The 20,615-nt window shown below is 29.1% G+C and overlaps 3 protein-coding genes across 6 annotated transcripts; all 3 read right to left on the bottom strand.

Moving 5' to 3' along the window:
• Positions 1–639: 639 nt before the first annotated feature.
• On the bottom strand, positions 640–13,388 carry LOC123296370 (transmembrane protein 65). The gene is made up of 7 exons (XM_044877832.1): positions 13,367–13,388; positions 12,254–12,481; positions 5,729–5,854; positions 2,337–2,378; positions 2,203–2,270; positions 1,543–1,746; positions 640–854 (listed from the first exon to the last, which is right to left on the bottom strand). Exons 1-7 carry the CDS (start codon positions 13,386–13,388, stop codon positions 738–740), a joined length of 807 nt encoding a protein of 268 aa, XP_044733767.1. The 3' UTR covers positions 640–737.
• A 381-nt stretch (positions 13,389–13,769) lies between these two features.
• LOC123296836 (sugar transporter SWEET1) lies at positions 13,770–17,951 on the bottom strand. 4 transcript variants are annotated; one of them, XM_044878510.1, is made up of 5 exons: positions 17,933–17,951; positions 15,834–16,016; positions 14,406–14,688; positions 13,959–14,078; positions 13,770–13,891 (listed from the first exon to the last, which is right to left on the bottom strand). In XM_044878510.1, exons 2-5 carry the CDS (start codon positions 16,001–16,003, stop codon positions 13,796–13,798), a joined length of 669 nt encoding a protein of 222 aa, XP_044734445.1. In that variant the 5' UTR covers positions 16,004–16,016; positions 17,933–17,951; the 3' UTR covers positions 13,770–13,795. The 4 variants fall into 4 exon arrangements, with proteins under 4 accessions (XP_044734445.1, XP_044734441.1, XP_044734442.1 ...); XM_044878506.1 differs by lacking the exon at positions 17,933–17,951 and adding an exon at positions 17,333–17,573; XM_044878507.1 differs by lacking the exon at positions 17,933–17,951 and adding an exon at positions 17,367–17,573.
• A 674-nt stretch (positions 17,952–18,625) lies between these two features.
• LOC123296369 (UDP-glucuronosyltransferase 1A5-like) lies at positions 18,626–19,539 on the bottom strand. Its single transcript, XM_044877831.1, has 3 exons — positions 19,349–19,539; positions 18,991–19,210; positions 18,626–18,920 (listed from the first exon to the last, which is right to left on the bottom strand). The coding sequence occupies exons 2-3, from the start codon at positions 19,185–19,187 to the stop codon at positions 18,626–18,628; spliced, it is 492 nt and encodes a 163-aa protein (XP_044733766.1). The 5' UTR covers positions 19,188–19,210; positions 19,349–19,539.
• Between the last annotated feature and the right edge of the window lie 1,076 nt (positions 19,540–20,615).

Below are 20,615 nucleotides of genomic sequence, written 5' to 3'. Positions count from 1 at the left end.
GTCGGAGAGATCGTCAAGGAAAGGCTGGCTAAAGGGATTCTACCTCCTCGTGGCAAGAGCTGGACAGTGACAGAGAAGATAACCAGTGGAAGATAATCCTTGGAAGTGATATAAGATCCACGGATCGACTACAATTATATTCAGAAAGTGATATCTTAGAATGAGAAAAAATATAGTTCTCTAATTACTTCAGTAAATCTGTCAACACTACACTAAACGAACACTATCATATATTGCATATCTGCGTATACTGAGTACATCTCATGGTATCAGCACACAGAGTAAATTAAACAACGTTGTCACTTGTACACAATTCACTTCTGGATTAAACTAAATATTCGTCTAAAAGTAATCTTTGTTTCTTGTTTTTTTTGGTAGACTAATTTATTAATAACATGCTAATTAGGCTCAAAGCATCCTTAATTTTTTTATTTACATATGTCTACTCTTTTTTGCAAAGTTATTGCCTATAAGAAAAAATCGTCTAATTAAAAGTGTTCAAAAATGTCTTCTAAGTAGCATAGATTTCTATCCTTTACATTTTCAATAACGACAACTTTGAAAATTTATAGAAACCAACAGAGGCCAGAAGCCAGAAATATTTTTAATCGCATGTCATTAGAAATACCTTAATAAAAAGGAACAAGTGTATTTTAAAAATTAAAATAATAATTAGTAATTTTATATACACTTAAATCTCATCAAACGCTTAACTCTGTATAGACATGGACGATTAATTAGCACACAGCTGAAGTCATAGATGTTGTTTCTGTTGTTTCTACCTCTTTCGGTGAAGAGAATAGTAATGGTATCATACCCAAGAAACAACCAATTGTTACACCAATTACACGTCCCTGAAAATTTAATAATATTACCAAATAAATATTGATATATGTCCCCAAAACTTATGCAGAAAGGGCAGATTGTTGTAATTTTTGAAGTTATTTAAGCGTGTTATGAAAAAAAATGATGAGAGTTAGTTTTTATAGTGCGCGCGCACAGTGTAACACGAAAACTACATGTTAAAGTCAGTTACAATTTTTAAACACCATGAAGTTAGTTGATAAAAGAAATCATAGAGAAGAATAGATGTTAGATGACAAGTTAAATGTCATCTGAAGAAGTATAACCATAGAAATAATACCATAGAGATGCAAAGTCGTCGACAAATGGTTGATCGCAGTAAAGAGAGGCAGATAAAGTAGGTGCATCTCACTGGCCCGTTTTCTGTCAAAATCTTCTTAATGGTTCTGGACAGAGTTATGAAGAAAATTTAATGAAAACTAACGCAGAGGAACAAGGTGAAAGATGACCAACAGACTCGAAGACATAGATTATGCCGATGACTTTTGATTTCTCTCGCACAACATCAACGAAATGAAATAAAAAATAAAAGATTTAGAAGAAGAAGAAGAAGATGAAGGGAGGAAAGTGGGGCTGAAGATCAACGGAATAAAAACCAAAGAAATGAGAATTAAGAACAACAAGAACGAAAACCTTGACGAGAGAATAGAAAGAGTTAAATTAAAAAGTGAAAATTACCAGATTTGCTGCCCATCTTGAACTTCTCATATCTAATTGAATTGGTGTTAAATTCGGTGGTTTAAATCCAATTTTATTCGCTGCCCGTTCCACATAATATGCGGATCCAATACCAAGCACATCTGAGAAAGTATTACCTAATGCAGCTGCTCCCATTGTAGATATTACCAAAAATGAATTCAGATGATAATCTATGTAATCACCCTGTAAATTTAAATTGTATATTTATCTCACTTTATTCAATGAGAACAAGTTCAGAATGCTGTTGGACTTCTAAAAAGCTTCATCTTTCGATTATTTAACGAAATCTGTAGAATAAATTCTCATGAAAATGTACTTTTAATGTTAAATTATTTAAAGTATATTGCGAACTATAGTCATGCCATCTGTGTGTGAATTAAACAAGTTATCAGATATTTTAGTCGGTAATGTAGGTAAAAAGAAATGTTTATGTATGGAGAGAAACATTTATATGAATGTGTGGGTCAAAATAAATATGTATATGTGATAAATACTTTAATAAATCTACAAACACACACAAGCAAACATATAATAGTATGTTTCTTATACACATTGCTTGATGTACTATGTACTCTCTCATACTCATGGATGCGAATGGATGCAGCTTTTCAGAACTCCATACTGTAAATAAATTATTACCGCAAGTAACATAACAAAATTGTCTAGGAAACCAAATCCGATAAATGGGATAGCATTGGTGATTGCCACTGAAAAATATATAAAATAATTAATAAATTCCATGAAATAAATTTCGATTTTATTTTAATACTTACAACTCCATAAATCTTTAGTGCTGGGTTTTGGAACTTTTTCGGCTAAAGAACAAAATTAAAATTCTAGGATTAATTAAATTAGAACAAAGTATTAGTTTTTCTATTAGACACAACTGAGGCCAGGCATAACAGGCACAGATATAGGATTTCATTCGAGTTCTTAACCTTAAATTTGATTAAGCTTCAGTTTTTAAGGTCGATTATATTAGAAATAAATTGTATCCGTTTTTATCACATTTTTAAAATGAATGTGGAAATTATAGTTGCGCCCTTCTTACTCCTTATGGAATCAGTTCGACAATCAAAACTGTTCCGAGAGTTTTCCATAAAGAAAGATTATCCTTCTAAATCCTCTTTGAGAGGTGGTTCCCACGCTCTTGCCAATTCCAGTTAGAATTTTTTCAAAGAGTGATACTTAATCTGTCATTTGTCTATCCTTGTCTATTGTAAGTGACATTTCGTTGATTAACTAACTTCATGGTGTTAAAAAATTGTAACTAACTTCAACATGTAGGTTCCACAAAGTTTTTGTCCATAGATCTACACAATATTAAACTCAGAACTGTTCAGACGGATAACGGATAGTATCATATATATAATCGATAAAAAATACTCATTTACGATTTGATCGACTCAATTAAATAATAATTGAGTTGGTTTTATTATGAAATGAAATCCGTGCTGGGATATCTTGAACGTGATTGTGTTTTCAAGATAGATAAGTGTTGTGCTTCCAAGCCATTACTATTTGTGTAGTTATAGATATAGATTTTACAGTGTGTTCAAATAAATAAAAGTGCAACAATTATAGATGTACTCATTCTAGGTTTTTACTATACAGAATGTTCAAAGAATTCGAAGAAAACAATTAGTAAAATCTAGTGATCGAATCACCTCGTTTTTTTAATGTGTGTGTATAATTTGTATACTTGTGTACTGTCGACAAAGCATCTATTGTTTGAAACTGATAATAACCTAACGGACACAGCAAACAGTGTAGTTGTTACCCACTGATACAGAATGATTACATAGCTACTCAGTCAACGTACATCGTACGTCTTCGGGTTTTTTCGGGCTATGATATGTAAATTATACTACATAGGAAAAGTATAACAGACAAAACAACTATTGTTTGAAACTGATAATAACCTGACGGACACAACATAACACTTAAGGAGTAAACTCCAGTCGTGCGCCGAAGCTGACACAATCAATTTGTTTAATTGCATTTAAACAAAAATAAAGTTCCTTCAACAACTTTTGTGTAATAATAATTGAAAAACCATAGAACTATATTAATGTGAACAAATAAAACATGCATATGCGTAGAATGAAATGAAAATATTAAATAAGAAGAGCGAAGAAAACATCCATCTATGAAATTTAAATGAAAATGTATTTTACTCACGGCACAATATTTATAATACATGTTAGTAATAATATTATAATTAATGGTTGACAATTAGTTTGAGTTTGAGCGTAGCGTAGTAAGTTATATTGATGCGTAGTGTAGCGTAGATGATAATTAAATGATGATGAAGAGAGCGTGAAAGCAAAATAAATTACATATTATGTTATTTATTTTGTGTATTTTTAGATAATAAATAATAATAATAAGAATATATTAATAATAAATACATATATCAATGTTTAACAAAGCATCGTTGACCACGCTCGCTTGTTCGCTCGCTCCTGTTTTCAGCATCATCACCTAAAGCTATGAATTTGTAATAAATGTATAAATTATTCATAAAATAATTCCATTCTTTTTTTAAATAACTTATGCTACAGGTCATTTTTACAATGAAATGTTTTTCTGCTTTCGATATAATTAAAATTTTCATTATAAATGTTAAAAAAATAATTTCTTTTACGTTTATGTGTTGGAAAAATTACTGCAGTCCAGTCAATATGCCTTGTACTGTAAGGCTTAAATTTTAATGTTAAAAGAGCAGAAGAATATACCATGTGTGTTTGTACCATCTAGGCATATACATGTCTGTAGTATGACAGAATACATCCGTTTGGTAATGCATCTAAGTGAGAGGTATTATATACATGTATTGTAAGACTACAGATACGATAAGACAGGTCTTCCGTTGTATGCATGCAGAGAGTGGGAGTTTTGATGAACTTACTAGTTATCTGCAACTAAAAAACTCCCACTCTCCAAGCGTCTACCAACTAATGTTCAATACATGTATATAATACCTCTCGCTTAGATGCGTTACCAAACGAATGTATTCTGTCATACTACAGATATGTATATGCCTAGATGGTACAAACACACATGGTATAGGTGATTCCATTCTAACTGTGATTTTTATGTCCTGTATTGTCTGTCACTGGTCATTAATTGGGATTGTGAAAAAAAAATGTTTTCTTTTTTATTTGACAAAAATGAAAATAGCATATATAAGTTTTATAGAAAAACTATTTTTATTTTTTATTTTTCATGATAATTTTAAAGTTACAGACAGTTTTAAAAGAATTTTTCAAAAGAGAAATGAAAACGCCCGACAAAAAATGTTCGTTCTCCATTCCCTGATGAAATTCTAATTTCTATTGTGTACTTTTTTTTCTAAATTTTCTGGTTAAATGGAACATAAAAAGTTTTAATTAAAACTTTTTGTTAGTTAGTTTAGTTCTAATATTTTGAAATGAATGCATAACTTTTAGAGAAAATTAGAAAATAGAAAAACACATAGAATAGACTAATTATTCTAATAGAAAGCCTGTACTAGAATTTTGTACATACATAAAGACAACTTTTTTACATCTAAAAATATGTATGCATGTTTTAATAACTGGAAAATGCAACTACGCCAACTGGCGAAAATAATTCGTACTAATTAAAACAGGAACTGGAAAACAGTTTTTCACAAAATATTAACGATCAAGACCGAAATGGTTCAATTTAATGAATAATTTATATAAATATTTAAGTTAAAATAGGTATGACAATTGATTAATAATTAAGAAATATTAATTAATTATTCTAATGACATAAGAAATTAGTAAAATGATTTGTTATGAAGCTCGAAAAACTGTTGCGTTATGTATTAGTATACGGGGTGTCCCGTAAATACCGCACGCTTTTGTTGCATCAGGTAGAAAATAAAATTCTAAAACGAAAAGTCTTCGTTGAATGGTTTTTATTTTTAGTTACAATGCTTCTGATTGGCTACCTATTTTAATTAATAGCTAACTATCCGTGTATCGGATCAAAAAAATGAAAGAGGACTTTTCGTCTTAGAATTTTATTTACTACCTGATGCAACCAAAAGTGTGCGGTACTTACAGAACACCTTGTATAACAAATTACAAAGCGTTAGATAGTACATATGTTTTATGTCACATACTCTTGGATGTGCCTTTATATTATATCATACCATACTTCCGTAATAACCAATCTTCTGGCATAGGACAAAATGTCCCAGTAGGATCCACATCACCTAAAGTGGGTAATTTACTTGGTCTACCAAATTTACTTCTCCAACGTGATGCTGCCAATTGACCTAGAAAAATTTTAATAAAAAATTTATTCAAAAAAAGTGTTACTTTAATATCACCCAAAAATAATTTAAAAAAATCAAATCAAATCAAATGAAATATAATCTTATGTCGCAAAAATTGTTGTTGATTCTTATTTTATTCTGAAATAAAAATGGACAGTATTAGTTTTAATAATACACCCAATATAACTCTAAAAAAAATATTAATTTTAATTTTATCACCAATTTTATCACCTCTGCATTAACGCTAAAATTTTGGAATTATGTATAAGTAGGTAAAACTTAAATAGGTAACTTAACTTAAACCTTATAAAAAAAAGATTTCCATATGTTCTCAACTTAAGTAGTAGACACCGTGTATATGAAATACTAATACAAAAATAAAAATAAAATGTATGGTTTTGCGTATTCATGATTGGTTCTAGAATTCTATATCGACATGCTCGTATCTATCTTGTAAATATATTTATAATATTCAATTCTGATCCGCTTAGATTTTCCAATTATTTTTTTCTTTTAAATAAAAGCGAATCAAATCAAACAAACGTAAAATTGTTTTCCCTCTTATCTCTGGCGCAGAATACAACAAACATATTATAACGTAAATAGGAAATGGCGTATAAAAATTACAATTCAACCGCTGTTTGAGAATCTATCATTGTAGTACAATTTCGCGAATGTACTACTTATTATTGATTGTATATGAAAAGTGGAAATTTGAAGGGTAAGGAAATACACACTGTTCAATATAGTTTGATTGACGTAATGGACGGAGCCAAATTATCATTCGGGAGAGTAGGCAACTGTCTAGGAGTTGCCCACATGTTTTCAATTGATAGAAATCTTTATTGCCGAACAAAACAACAAATCATCATTTTCGAAAAGTTATTCGAGATAGTTGCGTGTTGTAAAGCAAAATCATATTTTTTGGATTTTTATGACGTCATAAAGTACAAAAAAATCAATTTATTAGATATTTTGGTCAACCCACTAATTTTGGGTCATTTCTTTCATTTTTCCTGGTATTTATTCCTTTATATTAGCCATTATGCCAAATGTGGATACCACGATGCAGTATTTTCGAAATTTATTCGAGATACGTTAATTTTGACCAAATATTTGAAAATAATAACCCAAAATTAGTGGAATTTCATACTTGATTGATCCAAATTGGATAAAATTTACATATTGTAGAGCAAAATCTTTTTTTTGGATTTTCTGACGTCATAAAGTTCAAAAAATGAATTTTTTTAATATTTTGGCCAAATTTGATCGTATTGGAATGAATTTTTTTTTATAACCCACTAATTTTGGGTCGTATTTTTCAATTTTCTTGGTAATTATTCATTTATATTAGCCCATTTGCCAGATATGGAAACCACGATACTGCATTTTCGAAAATGAGACAACATTTGTACTATCAAAATAAAAGATTGTAGAAATATTCAGCTTATTTCGTTTAAGATGATCGAGTTATTTCTTTAAAAACGTAAAATTGAAATAAGAAATCTTTTCCAAGGAATCTTGAACATAAAAATTACAATAAACAAAGCCCTTACAATTTTATTCGTACGATACCTAAATCTGTTGAATGGGATGATGTAAAAGATTTTGTAGTTGATACAGGTACTAACATTTTAAAGGTAGTTTTCACTTGATATGAATGAATCCAGAACAGATACCCTTATAAATATTTATGATAAGTTGTCAGTAAGTTTTCTCAAAGCCTCAATTCATGCCAAAATATTACTACAATGAAAATGAAAGTAAGCTTTTATGAAATAAAACTAAGAGGATTTGTTTTTTACATATTACAGAATGATTTTTTTTTTATAAGATTCCACCATTATATTTCAAAAATGGAGTGGGAAATACTACTAATGTACGCAAGTTATACTTCACAGTCATACCTGTCATATTTTTTTAAGATACTAAACCGAACTCAGAACTCAGCCTCCTAAAAATGACAAATAGAGCCGATTCTTAATATTTTGCCAAAATTTAAAATCGATATTCCTATAAATAACGAAAATATGAGGATGTCTTCATCTTAAATACGACAAACTATATAAGCTTATCGATTGGGCTCATAGAGGACACTTAATCTGTTATCTATCTATCCTTCTCTAATGTGAGTGACATTTCGTTTAACGACTAACTTCATGGTGTTAAAAAATTGTAACTAATTAATTGTAACATCATTTTTTTATAATGCATCTAAAGAAATATAACTTTAAAAAACAAACTTGACCTCTTTTTGATCAAGAAGAACGGCTACGTGTAAAAAACAGTTTTCAGAATTTTTTTCCATCCCTATTTTTAGAAATAAAAGAGTGGATACTACTTAAAAAATCATTCTGTATATTATAGATCTTTTATATACATTTTATAGTACTGGAGCTGTGTCCTGACTATTCTCCGGCAAACTTACATCACGGCTTGTTTAGCAATCATTTTTGTGTTTTCCCGGTTTCAGAATGCATATTCAAGTTACGTGAAATATTTCTTAACGTTTTTCTCCCACTGTCCACCTAAATTTCATCCTACGTTGTGTGATTCAGCAATGGAATGTACGGTTCTGCTACCACAGCTTCAGTACTATAATAAATTCTAGGTCTTTTGTTCAACACTTGAAATTATAAAGAGATTTACAGAATAAATTTGTTTATATTATATCATACATGACGCATAAAACAAATTTTTCATAAAAAATTATACCGACACGCAAAAAACCTTTTAAATATTTTATATGAGTTAGAGATAATCCAGTAATCTTGTCGTCTGAAAGTACAGGGTACTTTGCGCCAGTTTTGTCAAGTATTTGACCCTGGTTTTTTTCAGATTCCAGCGATTATAACCCTAAAAGACTAGTTTTTTATAATACCTTTTCAGGACTTTTTTTAAAGGAGGCTAAATTTGCTACTATATGAGACTATGGTCTCTGTAGACCCAATAATTTCCGAGATATAAGACATTGAGGGAATAGTAACGTTAGCAATAGTTATGGCGGACGAATCCATGCAATATGGTCGCCAGGCTCATACTGGTTAGCGATACCCACGATATTTCTGGTGATAATCGATATTTATAATGAATATATATTCGCGTTTTGGCAATTTTACCTGCGACAACTGCGAACAATGAACGCTCCTTTTCAACTTTGCGTTGTCTCAAAGCATACCTTAGATTGACAATGTTTGAAGATCGGCTAAACGATTTAACCTCGCTCAATATTCAACGCGGTTAAGAGGTCGATGCGTACAATTTTGCAAAAGTTAATTTTCTGTAGCTCGCAGAATTAACTTCTTGAAAAATAGTGACTGAACATCCCATTTTAACGTAATAAAATGTTTTCTTACTCGAAAAAAGATTTTCTTATTTTTATTAACTTTATGACCTAATATAATGAAGGAAGCTTTTGAATCCTAAAGCTTTTAATATAAAGAAAATGAACTAACACAAGACAGACTTAGGACGTAGATTATGCAAGCCAATTATAAAAGGTATATACATCCAAATTGTATTTTATATAAAATTTTTTGTATAAACACAATTACAAGCGCTCACACTACATGTGTTACAAAATCTAAAAATAGCTTCTCCTGCTACACAATTCCTACATTAAATTATCGACCGAAATGCCATACTCATCTTTCTATATGTAGTGGTAGTCCCTTTAAACGTCAGCAGTAGTATAGTATATAAATCAGCAATTCTCAACCCTAAAGTCTTCTAATTACTTCTTTAATAGATTACGAATTTAATTTTAATTATCTGATGAAAAGGAGTGATTATTTCTTTACTTATATAATATTACGAATAATTTTTATCATCAAAATACTTTGATTCGAAAATGAAGTTATATGTCTTTTTAGCTTTATAATTTTTTTGAAAATTTACTAAAAAGTATCTACTAATAAGTGGGGAGCCCGTGGCAGTAAAATTGCACTCGATTTCAAAATTTCGCATATGAATCAATGCTATTTAACAATAGGTACAATATGTACTAGGTGTGCCAGAGTTTATCCTGGCACAAATATTTTTTATTACAAGTATTTTACACTTTCATGGAAATTAATTTGTAAGAGACCATTTTACCGCAAATTTTATCTATTTTCAAGAAAAATTTAGTGTGACAACTCTTATCGAGGCAGAAAGACCTTGCACACCGATTTTTAATATTCTAATTTCGAAATATCTCGGTGTGACAGCTCAAAACTTGACCAAAATATCTGTCACACAAGTACAAAATAAAAAAATTCTGGCAAAAAATATATCTTCCAGGATAAACCCTGGCACACCTAGTACATATTGTACCTATCGTTAAATAGCATTGATTCATATGCGAAATTTCCAAATCTGCGAAAGTGTATTTTTCCTGTCACGGGCTCCACGGCTATAAAGTCAATACAAACAAAAAACTTCTTACATAATTAGTAAAATGTCGAATTACTAACAGTTTTACTACGATTGGTGAAATGTCGAAACAGTTTAGAAACGCTGGATTATATGCAACATATTTGAGGATAAAGTTTGAATTACAAAAAATAATAAAAATAAATACTTTATACTATACGTACAACGGTACAATATCCCAGTATATTGAAAAGATTTCTTTAAACATACCTTATAATAAAATGTTTATTTATTATAAAGGTAATCTTTTTTTTGTATCTGTAGAAATGAGTCTTAATCATTATTTATTAAATTACATCAGACTCATGTGCATGGGATGTGCGAGGGAGTTTAGAGGATAATCCATCAATGAAAGTTTATATAGGAAAATACGTCATACAATATATACGTCATTAATAGTATGATCGTCATAATAGTTTGGTTTAGTACTCATAGATGACACTACTGGATATAACTCTGATAGTAGTTTAGTTTAGTACTCATAGGTGACACTACTGGACATAACTCTGATAATAGTTTCGTTTAGTATTCATAGATATACTCAAAAATATTAAATGAAAACACAAAATTTTACCAAAATTTCAAACAAATCATAACTCATTCCCCTTGGATAATTTTGGCGTTAAAGAAGGCTGTCATTTTCGATTGTTTACATGTGAATGGTATAGTAAATGATAAATTACAATTATTGAAAAAGAACAATTATTTAAAATTATTGCATTAGAAATTGTGAAAATAAAAAGGTAAACATATACATATACAATCCATAAACTGATATGTCTACCCATACAATTATATTAAAAAAGTAGTATATCGTTACCATGGAAACGCCTGAAATAACACCCATGCACGGTGCCAATAGAAAATTTTGATAATAAAAGTTTTCTGAACTTCAGCCTATAAATCAACAAGAAAAATTTTTGTAAATACCTATAAAAAAATGGGAATGCGCACGTGTACACATTGATAAAATTCAGCATAATCACCTGCAGTATATTTATTACCTGTGCGCATTATTAATGCGTCTTCAAATCATACAGTGTGTTTATTACAAGAGTATCCACTCTTAACAACTCTTGACCTGATGGGATTCATTTTTTATCATGGTTGAAGAGAGAATTGTGTGCCCTTTCAAATGAACTATAACAAAGTTAGGGCGGCAAGCATGCTGAACGCTTAGGCCTGGCAGTGTATCACGACTACTGCAGGAGCTGTCACACAGTGGTGACGAGGAGGAGACAATGTCTCATCTTCTCTGTCACTGTCCAGCTCTTGTCATGAGGGGATGGACTTACTTGAACCAGCCTCTCTTTGACGACCTCTCCCACCTAAAGTCAGTAGACGTCAAAGCTCTTCTGCTGTTCTTAAACAGCTCCAAATGGTTCATTGAGTAGTGGCCGGGGATGGGCCAACCCATTTACCTATGGTCTAAGTGTGTCCCACCCCAGGACAGCCACTCTAACCTAACCTAGGGTGTCCAAGCGTGAAACCTTAAATTCTCTATGTACCATTATTTAAATTCCCTCTCGATACCTAAATCGGCGTGTTTTCACTTTCAAAACAATAATATATTAATAACAGGTCAAGAGTTATGAAGTATGGACACTTTTGAAATGAACACACGGTATATTTGTTTAGTAAACATTTTAAATCAAATTAATTATTTTAAAATTTACCGCCATACAAAGTAAATGAAATAATATTTATTATTATTATTTACTCCCTGTAATTCAACATGCAACAAGTTTTATCTAATCTAGACCCATAAAAATAAAAAACAAACTGAGCATGGTCGGTTTATTTTATTAAATATAAATACTCTGTCAAATTTTAAATTAGTAAGAAAACCAATGATTAATATAAAACTCATTAAGCACCTGTAAATAAAATATTAATATGAATGAAGTCACCACTAAAAACAATTAATTCAATCACCACCTACAAAAACTATAATAAAATATGTAAATTTATTAATTAATTGATTACCTTCATATTCATCTTTAATAATTTTCGATTGATACTCTTGTAACGCATTTAAAAGTAACTGTCGTTCTTCGTTCGTTAAACGTAACGCTAATTCTTGTGCTTGAACTTTCGTTAAATTTTGTAAAGAATCATGTCGAACCGCTGCTGAAGATGCACTTTGTTTATAAACACTGGTCCATAATAAATTATTATTATTAATATTCAATGAGTTTTGTTTATATTTATCAAATAATGTATATGCAATTGATTTTAATAAACTTTGATTTTGTATGGATTTAGGTACTTTATTATAAATATTTATAAGTAAACAAGTCATTTTTTTTTAAATAATTTAATTGAATTTATTTATTTTATTTATTTAATGGACGATACATTGTCTTTTTTTTAATAAAATTAATAATTATAATGAATTGACATGATTATTAATAATAATCACATAACATAAACATAAATAGAACATTCACTTCACGAGTCACAGTCAGTCGTCACTATCTTGGAATGACAAGTACGATGTACGATATTGTATCTAAAATATTTTCAAGCCAAATGTGACTTTTCATCAATGGCGCATGTTTTTAAATGAACCAATCAAAACTAGTTTACACTGGTATACAAAATTTAAATTTGATTTAATATTATGTATTTGGTAAATTGTAAGTAGGTGCAGCACTCTAGATATGAATTGTGTAAGCGATTTATAAGGGAAAGGTTTGTAAATAGAATAAGAAATAGTTTGGGATCTCAAACACATATAATACCCCAATAGCCAGAGCATGGAGGTTATAAAGATCTCTCTAACCTCCATGAGCCAGAGCAAAAAAAGGAGGCAAAATCGGAAAATTTCACAAAATTCCCATCAGAAAGTTCTAGATCTCAAAAAAAAACCTATCGATTGACATCTGGTAAGACCGATTTGGATGCGTAGGTGCCGAGAAAACTTAAAAAAATTAGCGAAAACAGTCGGTTTTACATTTGCTTATAACTTTTGTTCTTTTTGGATTTTAAAGTTCATATTTAGTGAAGTTATGAGTAATAGGTTCACAAATCTTCAGTTCTTTTTTTAACAAGAAATTTTGAAAATTTTTCGGAATATTGCATTTTTAATAATGATACTTTTCGTAAAAACTTTTCTCATGGTAGAGCGGTTTCTCGGGGCTTAATCTCTTCGTCTAAACTTCTACGAGCATGATATTTTAGCAACAAGTGAAATTTTTAAATTTTTGATGCAGAAATCGGGCCTCAAATGAAACTACCACTTTTATTCTGAAATATATTTATCTTAAAGGTACATAAACTACCCGGAAAAACCAACTTTTTCGATCTTAATCGATTTTAATCAATTACTAAACAACAAACGACTTACCTGCTTATTCGTCTGATATCTCGAGGCCACATCTTAACCTAAAATTAATCATATACCATTTTTAGACTAAAAAGGAATTAGGAGATAAAAATTTAGCTATTTTTATTAACTTAAAAAAATAATTATTATATTTACAATAAAAAAAATGCATTTAGATTTACGTTCAAAATTTAATCTATTTATTCTTTTTTCTTATCTTCTTTTACGCCACCACGAAAGAAAATATACAATAAAATTTGCAATGCACTCAAAACTATACCAATCATATTTTGGAACTGGAAAAACAAAATTAAAATTACTTTTATTCAAATAAAACAAACAAAAATAAATTTATATACTTACAAGCATGAATTCGTTTTTAAGAATAATTCCATAAAGAGTCCACATTATTGTGACAACTGTTCCAGAGAATATGATAGGCATAGGCATTGTTTCAGCATTTCGTTTTTTAATAATTTCAGCCTGAAAAACAAATTAAATAGTAAATTACAAAATTTAAGAAACCCCCGACAAATTTATGGGGTATGGAACCCTAAGTTCGTACTTGAAAAGTATCTAAGAGCACTCTCAATTAGATTACCTTTCAAATGAAACAAAAAAATCTAAATAGGTTCATCCGTTTAGGCTCTACGATGCCACAGACAGACACACAGACACACATAGCGATAAAACTGTTATATCAAACGCCATCTATGAACATTAATCAGAAGTTATCAACTATCAACTACTGCATAGATGTAGTTTTTTTATTTGAAAAAAGTTTTAAATATATGTTAATATCATACTTACAACGTTAAATAATGGACTAGCAATCAAACCCATCAATGCAATTGTAACAAATAGACCTAATCGATACTCAATTAACTGTGGATCTTCAATTTTAATATAAAAATAAACTGCTGTAGCAATTCCCAATCCAATTAACAATGGTTTGATAACATCTTTTTTTTTATTTTCACAATATAAATAAAAACATGTCATATAAAAAATATTTAATAGAATTCCAGCAATATTTACACGTAACATATTTATATCGTCCAATATTAATGAATATTGTAACATAATAATACCTCTGTAACAATACAAAAATATTTGGTTTAGTAATCATACTTTAAAAGACTAGCATTACTCGCAAGGGGGTTCCCCTTTTGGCATCCCTGGCGGTGGCGTCACAGAAAATAAAATTCCATGAATTTATACTTAGCTTAACAAGTGAAATTTCGGGTATGGAACCCTAAACTCGCATTTGAAACATATCTAACAACACTCTCCATTAAATTACCTTCTTAACGAATACACACACAAATATCGGTCAAACTTATAACACTCCTTCTTTTTTCTTGCGGGGGTTAAAAATACCTCCCTCCGAAACTTACCCCCAAATTACCCCCCCCCCTCAATTCATATAGATATATTTTTAGCTTATTTTTATGAAGTGTAGAGGTAAGGAGGACCATTTTAGTGTATAAAACAGTATTATATAAAGCATTGTAATAAACGTCTTACATTTCTTTTTTACTTTAAGCTCTATTTAAGATGGCCCTCCTTACCTCTACCCTCCATACTTATTTCCTAACACCCTGTATATTTCAGTAGTAAAAGCAAATATTAAAACTATTTCAAAACAAATTATGTAATAAATTGAAAAGTAATCATTTAATTAATTAATAAGAAGATATCTATTAATCTTAATTACTAAATTCATTACATCCTTCACACAAAACAATTACTGCTCAATGACATTTTTATAATACAAGTACGAAAGCCAATCATAGATCTACCAATAGACTTAATAAATATAGACTGTATAGGAGGCACAGTCATATAAATATACATACAAGTCTGTTAAAACTCTATATAAAATGAATTAGGTTAGGAACATATGTTCCCTTCTTATTGATGTACAAGTTAGTTTACAAAACTGCTCGTAGTAACGCCACCAGTATCGAATCCAAAACACATGTGTTAACAATTTATTTTTATTTCAACAAATATTATTATTAACAAATTAAATTTATTAATTTAATGAAAATATAAATAGAATTTATACAAAATTAAAACTTGTTTATTTCTTATAAATTTTCTACTAATACCCTCTATTTAGATTCGACATATGTGGTGCTACCTGTTATATAATAATAAATACTAAAACGTTTTCATTAAGATTCCCATGGTTTTTTCAGTTAAAAGTCGTAATTAAATTCTAAAATAACTTACAATACTGTACCACCAATAAATGGCATGGCTGATTTTCCTTGTGTACTTTTAGCATCGTAAATTTCTTTACAAATTAATACACCAGAAAAAAATTGTCCAATTGTTAAAACCGATGCGACCAATCCGACCACATCTTTATATGGTTGTAAAATTTCTGATAAAGCTTCCATTTTGAATTATGTTCTATAACAAATAAATAAATAATTATAATTTAATCTTGTAGCACGCAATATTCTGCTATTAATAACTAATTGATATGATGATCAAGCGTTTTAAACAAATAATATGTTTTCATAAAAAAAACTATTAATACGCACAATTAAAGAGTCATTTAATTACGTAAGCATAATTTAAACCATTTCTGAAACCATTCAAAATCGATTGAAATATTTCCATTTGTTTAAGTTAAAAATTGTTTTTATCGGTTAAGCAGATTAAAAAATTAACAAGTCTAAACACACAATTGTCTGAGTTAATTGTTGAAATACCATGTATAGATCAAATTGAAATATCATGTAAGTAATGAAAGATAGCCACTCTTAGATAGCTACAGCCGTGTATATATAACATGACTGTTCTAACCTAAATCGCGCCCTCACGGGCAGCGTTGCCAACCCAAAATCTGTCTAGGTGGTAGATATGATTTAAAAAGTTGGTAGTTTTCAACAAATTCTGCTTAAAAGTTGGTAGATCTTATCTTAGATCTAGATACTTTGAGTTACTCAAAGTTGGTAATCTACCAACTTTCTATTCTAAAGACACTAACAGTTGGTAGATCTACCTAAAAATTGGTAGAGTTGGCAACGCTGCTCACGGCTAATCAATGACGTTAACGATAAAATGTTTTAAATAAAAGTTGTTTATTATATTTAAGGAACATTTTTTACATTTAAATTTTTGTTCTATTTCTATACAAGATGGATCCTATGGACTCAAGACCCAATTGACCTATGTTGCTCATACGAATTCGACCTCACTTTTTACGTAATACGCACGCTATAAAGATTTCAGCTTGATATCCCTTTTCGTTTTTTAAACATACGACTAAATGGAAAATATAAATCGAAATTTCTCAAAAATAATATCGATAACTATACTTGAAACTTTTACAAGAAAATAATTATTATCTAAATTTTCAAAAATTTCATAAAAATTTTTCAATTTTTTCCATTTAAAATTTACATATTATTTCCGCATAACAAAAACGGGTTGGTAATCATACGTCCTTAAAAATACAGAGCAAAACACACACACCTCCAAAACGGAAGAAAATCACAGTTATGGCAATGAATTAAAACGTGTTTTTATAAAATTCAATAAAATAGTTTTATTAAAACAAACACTATTTCAACACAATAATTAAAACTTTTATTTTGAGAAAAAAAAAATTAATTATTTACAAAATAACTTTTATTTTTAGTTAAAAAACAATTTAACTACTTAAGGACTACCAAAACCGAAAGCCATGAGTTAATAAAAAAAAATATATATAAACTTACAAGTTAATAAATAAAGTATAAAAAAAAAACTAACATTAATTAAACACGACTGAATTTATTATTAAGTCCACTGTTAATTAAATACTATTATAATCATTGTAAATTGTTCAAAATGATAATTATTTTTAATTTAAAAAAAAAAGATTGTATCAAATTTATTTTAGATAACAATATTTCTTGTCCTATACGACATACGTAGTATTAATATTACATATTTAATATTTTTAACTTGATATCATCAATATTCCACTACTAATACTTGTCAAGCATAGATAAAATTTTAGTCAAGTGTAAAGTAAAGTAATTATTTATTCAAAATTGCATTTAAAATGTTTGAATATACACTTTTTCACATGTATTGTAAGTATAATATGATTCTTTCTGGTTTTAAAATCAAGGTTATACCTAAATAGTCAATTATCATATCATGGAACAATTAGTTAATTATCTTTGACGTATTTATCATTTTATAATTTTAAATATTATTTCATTTTCATTCAATGACATAATTTTTTAAAAAAATATTTTAAGTTTTTATAATAAGATCAATTTTTTTGATAAGAAATACCTGAAAGAAATATTAAAATTTATTTAAAATACCGGTTCTAAGTGTATTTTAGATGCTTTTTCTTGCTCATGACAGTAATCACGTGGTCATAAAGGTTTAATGTTTTGTAACTAACCATGTTTATTGACTTGAGCACGTGTCACATACACAGACCTATATTAACTATAGACTGCAGGTGTGTATAGTCAATCATGGACGATATAGCTCGCGTACTGGCTAGAGAGTGTGTAAGAAGTGTAAAGATGTAATTTCATGATGACGCTTGACGCTGGGTTTGATTGTTAAATTAGAAATCCACCTAACTGAAAAAATAGAGCTCTGTCCAGCGTCAAATTGTAAAATAAGGAGCAACAAAAAAGTTTATTAATCCATAACCTCATTTTTAATAAGATACCCATAATGGGTGTTCAATATGATTATTAATTGTTCAAAAAAATTCTTTGGAAATGGCAATCAATTGAAAAGAAAATTATTTTAAATTAAACCTTTATTCTCGTTTTATTAGGACATTCAAAAATATATATTATAAATTTATTTATCCAATACTCTAAAAATTAATGCTGATAGTAAAAATAACATATACTTTTCTATGATACAAGTCAGTTTAGGGCGTTCTGCCATCTGGATGAAAAAAAATCTTCAGCAGCGTCAAATCGTTTACTTTTTACGATTAGGTGTACATAAATTTTTGAAAACGAGAATCTTTAATCAAAAATTATTATCATTTAATTACTTTTAATTTTAGAACGTTTTGAGCTAAAGATTTTAAATCTAATAAAATAAATTATTCTTTTAGAAATAATGAAAATAATTACAATAACTAAAATAAAAATAAAAAAAATACAAAAATAGATATCAAACAATTCAACTTGATACCATGGAGCATCTAATGCGGGATTTCTTAAAAATTTAGCACCTTTATGTCGAATCACATATTCAATCCACCATATAGCACGATCCAAGGGTTTTGTTGGTTGATCCCATAAAATATTCGAAATTTCAATAACATTTTTTTTATAACTGGAAATTAAAGAAAAAAAAATGCATTGATCATAAAATCTGTCAGGAACAAAATGGAGTAGCATCTTACCCATCGTTATTTATCACTTCATAAATCGTGTCGTTTAAAACTTGTTCAGTTAATTCAGATCGTGATAAACATTTTCCAATACCAAGTTGTTGAAGTCGACCGGCATTTTGAAATTGATCGCTACCAAATGGTATAATTATTAAAGGCACTTGAGCACGAATAGCTTCTTCTGTTGATTGCAGACCCCCTTGCGTCATAAATAGTTTAATATTTTTGTGTTCTAGAGAAAAGATATCATCGATATTATTATATTTTTTAAAGTTATACTCCTAAAAAACTTAGCATCCTTTTTTTTATACCAATAGAAGCAGTAAACAATTTTACCCAAAATGTTTTATTAACGTATCTGAAAACGTACCTAATACTGTTTGTTGTGGAACCCATTTTGAAATGAAAACGTTATCAGGTTTATCAGACAATTCCTTAGAATCAAATTTCCATAAAACTCTATAAGGTAAACTTTTGAATACTTTAAGGATTGTAGCAATCGTTGTTTCATCCAAAAAATAACTTTTTACGTTTGATCCAAGACTAAAGTAAATAAAACCATTTTTGGCATTGTTTAAAAACAATTTTAAATTCTGTTGGAAAAAAATGAAGCTGTTTAACTATTTGGACACTAGGTACAAAATTATATTGGCAAAAACTCTTACTTCTGGTAAAGGTTTCAATTCTTGTTCATGTATACCTCCAAATTCAATTAAATTTAATGCTTTTGGATACGCTCCATGCAATATAGGATTTGTATTTGTTAACACAATGCTCACATCATTCTCAATTTGTCTCAGACTTCTGGATATTTTATTTCCAAAATATTTCTCTACGAATGCTTCCTGTTTGGGAAACATATGATGTTTGTAATAATGTCTATAATCAATTGAGCTTTTAACACTTTTTAAACGTTCCCAAAAGCTTGTTGGATTGATAAATTTAGACCATAAATTTGGGAAATAAACTGGATGTGTTGGATTACCTATAGCATCGTAGCCAGATAAAAATAACCTATAAGAATGAATTTTTGTTTACTTCGAGTTATTTATTGAAATAAATACCACGATACTAGAAATAAAATTTTACGTTAAAATTCTATTTAAATTATTATTGATAACTGCGAGTTGCAACTCGGCAACTGGCGATACAAATCACTTTGTGTGTAAGAGTGGCTATCTTTCTTTACTTACATAAAGTACAAAAACAAATGATTGCGTAATCAACATTGTCAAAACATGGTATTTCAACAACTTCTCAGTCAATTGTTTGTTTTCGCTTGTTTAATTATACTTTTTAAATAGAATTTCTTAATATGTATAAAATTTTATTTCGAGTATCGTGATATTTATTTCAAAAACTAACCTATAAGATGAAATTCCAATTAAAGAACAATTATATAACTCAGCAAAAGCGACCGTCGATTGATAAGTTAACCATTCAGTAATTATAAGATCAAAATTATATAATTTTGGATTTTGAATTATATTTTGAACATCGGGATGTTGAAACATCCAATCTAAAAGACTACATGAAAAATTATCTAACCATTCAATCAAACTCATTTCCGGTGCATTATTTGTTATATCTTCGACCAATTTCGCTATTTGTGGTCTTCGAATTTCGTAAGCGCCATC

The sequence above is a fragment of the Chrysoperla carnea genome, chromosome 3 (genome assembly GCF_905475395.1).
Source record: "Chrysoperla carnea chromosome 3, inChrCarn1.1, whole genome shotgun sequence".
In the NCBI taxonomy this organism is placed as follows: domain Eukaryota; kingdom Metazoa; phylum Arthropoda; class Insecta; order Neuroptera; family Chrysopidae; genus Chrysoperla; species Chrysoperla carnea.
This window is presented reverse-complemented; position numbering and strand designations above follow the sequence as displayed.